We start from the raw sequence: 5,518 nt of genomic DNA on the forward strand, positions 1-5,518 counted from the left end.
GTACTGGATGTATTCGGGTGTTCAAACACCGGAATAAAAAGTTTAAACAAACATTCGGGTTTTCAAAACCACTATAATGCGGGTTAATATTAGTTAATACAAGTGTTGAGTAGTCCGGAAAAAACATAACTTTTGATGACCCCCCTTCTATTATTAATAATAAAAGCAACAAAAACGCGTGAGAGGTGCATCATAGAGTGATACAAATTACAAACATGCAATTTACCACTTGCGAAGTCGACGAATATAATAAAATGTTTAAAATAGGTAGGCCATAGGGGCGTTGGAGCGAAGAGAAATAAAATAAAATATAAATTATGATTTCGTGATTTTTGGAAAACTGGTAAATAGCCAAGAATTACGATATTCGTTATACAGTTATAAAGTGATAATAATACCAGTTGGGAAGTTGGTGGTAAATAATACTAGGTATTATTATTATTTATTTATTAGTTATTAGTATTTGATATTTTGGCCACGGCTGTCAATACCTTATTCAGTTTTGTTGAGACCATGTTTATATTTTTTATTGCTATTGGCTATATTTGGATTTATTTTATATACCTACTAATAAAGTAATAAATTATATTATATGCATATTAGGTATAAAAAGATTTTATTGAATTATATTTTCAAGAAAATAATTATTGAATTTACCTGATTGATTGTAAGATTGTTTACAATTTATTATTATTATTAAACAACTAACTAAAGAATCGAACTCATCACAAGAAATACATACAAAATGATATATCACATGAAGAGTTTGTAATAAACAATATTATTCGGGTTTCGGGTTAACCCGAATGATTTATACGGGTATAATTATATACTAACAGATATGATGAAATAGCTGTAACCAAATTCTGAACCATGCAGGCTGTAGAAGAAGCCGGTGAAAATGTTTCCGGCCACTATGCCACCGGGTAAACCTGTATTGATGGTGGAATACATAAACGCCAGTTCTTCAGGTGGCGCCCAGTTGGACAGCATGACGTTCATGAACGGCCACCAGGCACCGGCCAACGCGCCGTTAACGGCGTAAAGGATGCCGGTCACCATGGCGGGGATGGCCGACGTCCATGGCGTCCACGACCACGAAGAGAGACCGGCCAGCGCAAAGGGAGAGACGGCTGACGTTGCGGCCAGCCCGGCAACGATGGTGGCCAGCATGGTCACTGAGTTCAAGTGGTCCGCGAACAGGCCTGTCGGTAGCTGGACGACCAAGTACGCCACTTGGTAGACGACGTTCATCGCGGAATATGTGTTGCGGGCGCCGGTGGTGCTTATCACCATCTGATTGCTGTGGGTCCGGGAAGCCATAACCAGGAAGATACCAATCAAGAGCGCCACCATTACCTGTCCGTGGGACGATATCAACAACGTTTTGAACGTCATTGCACTTCTGGTCTGTAGCGACGCGTCAGTGCACTATGATGCACTATTCTCAGTGGCGGTGTGTGCGGACAGCCCCCTCGAGTGTTCCGTCGGTGTTGCGATTGTGACAAACGAAAAATAACTATCTCGTAACTAGGAATAAGAGCGTGTTACATATTAGAATATAACATTTATGCGATTTCAAAAATTAATTCACATCCCAACGTTCGTATACGATATAATACATACATACGTTCTTATAGCAACGAGCCGATTCCAAATGCATTTGTACAGCGTATACGTCGATACGTGTGTTACTGTGTTTTCAAAAATCATAAATCGTAATTTAATTTTCACACGCATAGCTAGTCATGTTTTTTTTTGTCAAAGAGAAGAAATTGATACGTATAATACAATGACATAACACATAAGAATTAAGTGCTGATATAATGATTAATTTAACAAATATCTTAACACGTAACTGTATAAGTACATTGGATTTAGACTTTTTGCTTTTAAACTTATATTCTCGCTGTTGAAGTTCCTTACTTAATTTCCTGTGAATAATTTGTGTAATTGATATATTTTGTCAATGTAAATAATAAGGATGATCAATCTGGTAGTATATGACCACCAAGGACCAAGACGAAAGGGAACATCAAACTCTGCAGAGACTGTCAGAGAGTCAGATAAAATTAATTACGCGCAGTTCGGTGAGCTCTAGCGGAAAAATGGGAACGGATTCGGGGGTATATAGTACAAGTATATTGGAGGTGCCATGGATAACGCTGTTCCAACCTCTCAATGGCACTGAAGGTAGGACGAAGGTCAGTTTCGATTTTAAACTTCATTATCTTTTTTGCTGGTAAATTGGTTTTTATATATATTTTAAATTCAAATTTCGACGAAATTAGATATTTAAACAAAGATTAATGATTTTAGTGGTTTTGTTGCATTTTAAAAATATTATTCCTTGGTACTTGAAACTTTTAAAATGTATTATTACATATAGTATATGACATTTAATGTCAAACACAATCAACAATTTCAAATTTTAAATGTGTTTAAACTTTAAACAGCTCAAAACGTGTCAAAATATGAATTAAAGGTAAACAAATTTATGAGGAATCTTGTATTAAATTTTAAAATCTATTACATATAAAAATAAATTTTTTGTGAATTTCCGACAACAAAATATTTTGAATGGTTTCATGATATTTATGAATTTCGTTAATATTCTAATTCTAAACACTTCTACAAAATATTGTGACTACAGAGAAAATTCAAAATTTATTATTATTGTTTATTTAAATTTTAAATTAATAAATTCATCGCTATTCGCTCCGCTCTATACAGAATCTAATATTAAAAAAAGTTGAGGTTCGAATTATTGATTGTACTATAGTCTAATCGAATCTAAATCTAAGTATTCAGATATTTTTAGAATATATTTTTCCCCGCTTAATTCGATCAGTTTTGGAATAGTTGGAAATTACCACGGGTTAATCGTATTTAATGTAAAGAGAAAAACTATTGTTCATGAATCATGATTTATAATGTGTCAAATTTTTAATAGATTACTCTGTTTTGTCACAAATTTAAAACTAATTTTTGAGTTAAAAAATAGCCTTTTTGTTATAAATAAGAAAATACAAAAAAAAATTTTCAGACTACGTATAGTTATATCAAAAAGTATTTCAAACAGGTAGTAATAACAGGTAGTCATATAAAACATAGTTAAATAAAAAAAATATATTTTATTACGTTTATTCGAATGTTTCACAAGACTGATACTATATATTATATACTATAGACTATGTCTTTGATACATTGATATCTTCATATCTGCAGAAGGTTAACTATACATTAGGAAAAATGTTTGTCTTCTGAGCACTTATGAGTTAATTTCCAGTAAGGTAATAACTAAATTGTTAAGTAACATTTTTATTTTTAAAATAAATAAATAAATAAATATATTTTGACCCCTGTTTATAATTTAACATTGAGTGTAATAATTTTCTATAAATAATTGGTAGTGAGCTGTAATATTAAAGATCAGTGTCGCAGCTAGGAAAAGGTGCTATATATAATCCTAATGGGGCACATCGAATATGGTACTATAGAGTACCTATATAATTTAATGTACAATTTAAGTTACACACATGAAATATCGTAAAAAATATAGGAAGGTCCGAAGGAACATTTGTAATAGCGAATTTAAAATTAATCTTACTTCTGATTTCTGATAAATATTTTCAAAGAAGGATATCTTGAGTAAAATTTTGATTTTTGTGATAGTTACGTACATAGACTATATTATTATATTACTGTATAGATATCGTATTGTAAATGAGATAGAATAATGAGTGACCCCCCCCCCCCCCTAAATAAAATTCCTAACTACGACATTGTTTCAAATAAAAAAATATAAAGTATAAAACTATATTACGATTGTACGTACCTATATATAAAATACATTAAAATGTTCGTTAACACCGAACTTAACTAAAGCAGTTTAAGTTATTATTACTATTAAAAATACACTTAACACTAATATACAGTACAATATTATACAATACATATAAATTAATATAAATTAATCAGCTACAATTGTTATTACAAGGACCCAAACATAGGTGGAAATAAAGAGGACTTTTATCATTAGTTTTGAGTTCATGCTTTAATATACGCGCTCATATGAAATATATTATATTTTTAAATTGTTAGATTTATCTTATATAGGTATTTTCAAAATTGTTGTCATTTGCGGTTCAATTTTTTTCATTAGTTGTAAAATATGTATATGTATATCGTGAATTAGTTCATAGTTTTACCAATGTCATCACATTTAAGAATGTCATCGAAATATATATATTGTTATTAAAATAAAAGTCCGACAAAACCGTTTGTCTCACCGCGGGTTGAGCTCAGTGAACAGAATATTATAATATAGTGAGAAAACATTCGATCCAAATGGGACACGAGATAAAAAAAAGTCGTATGATACAATTATACGTTATTGTCATTGAATATAAAATAAAGTAAGTAATACATTTATTTTTAAGTGATATGGGATGGAAAGTGGATCCTCAATAATATATAAGTGTGACGGCCCTAGAGGAATGGACATGCCCCTCCTCAGAGTCCCCTACAGATACGATTAAACATAGGTAGGTACTAGAAACGTGCTAAAAAATATTTATTCGAGTGGCATTATATATAAAAATTTAGGTACCTATTATACAATTGTAGTGTAGGCCGTAGGGCATCTTAATATTATTATAAGTTAGAAAATAATAATATGTCTTGTATAGGAAATGACGTGTGCACTGCGCAATAAATAAAACGGTAAATGCGCCTGCGCCGACGTCACATAAATTATATTATTATGCAACATTAGCATTACTATAATTATACAGGTAGTATGGGCAATAATGACCGTGCGATCGCCTATCGTGTCAACCACGGTTCACGCGCCGCGGTAGCTTGTAGATGCCGAACGTGACCAGGTTGGCGACCGGCTTGGACAGCTCCATGTTGATCTCCAACATTTTCCGCTTGCCGACCGTTACCGTCCGCTTGCTGAACGTGTAGTAGTCGTTGGCGAGCGGATAGCTGTTCGTGTCCAACGTGCTGGGTATGGGCAACGTGCCGAGGTCCGGTGACCTGGCGGCGATCGTGATGCCGGTGATGGTGACCAGATCCTTGGGAGGGTCGTAGTACACGACGGCACCGCCGTATTGGCCGGGTGCCGAGCCGCCCGGCTTGTACGTGGTCAGCCCGCACGTCTCGATGTGCGCGTCCACGAACCCGCTGAACGTCCGGGTACCGGAGTACGCGAACAAGTTGTATTCCGTCGTGTCGTTGTTGTTCTCGTTCCGCCAGCGCACCGTCATCGCGCATTCGAACCCGTCGTGCTCGTACTGGAATGACGCGGAGAGTGTGTCGTCATGTTGTTCAGCGTCCGGATCCTCGGACCGCATGGTCACCACGTGGAAATCCTTAAAGCTGTTGTCCACGAAGAACCTGTTCAGGGGTGATGATAAATGAAGATGACATAATAATATTATACATGGGCGGGAAATCCCTGTACACGATATACACGGCATGGTATACTGTGATCAAAGAGACCATTTTATAT

General features: G+C 34.7%; 1 protein-coding gene across 1 annotated transcript in view; it reads right to left on the reverse strand.

Moving 5' to 3' along the window:
* Positions 1-3,113: 3,113 nt before the first annotated feature.
* LOC115033735 overlaps positions 3,114-5,518 on the reverse strand; it is an 18,465-nt gene continuing 16,060 nt past the window's right edge. Inside the window, exon 2 of the mRNA XM_029487312.1 lies at positions 3,114-5,508. Within this exon, the coding sequence (XP_029343172.1) occupies positions 4,836-5,486 (651 nt within the window). The 5' untranslated portion in view covers positions 5,487-5,508 and the 3' untranslated portion in view covers positions 3,114-4,835. The remainder of the gene's footprint in view (positions 5,509-5,518) is intronic.

The sequence above is a fragment of the Acyrthosiphon pisum genome, chromosome X (assembly GCF_005508785.2).
Source record: "Acyrthosiphon pisum isolate AL4f chromosome X, pea_aphid_22Mar2018_4r6ur, whole genome shotgun sequence".
Classification (NCBI taxonomy): Eukaryota; Metazoa; Arthropoda; class Insecta; order Hemiptera; family Aphididae; genus Acyrthosiphon; species Acyrthosiphon pisum.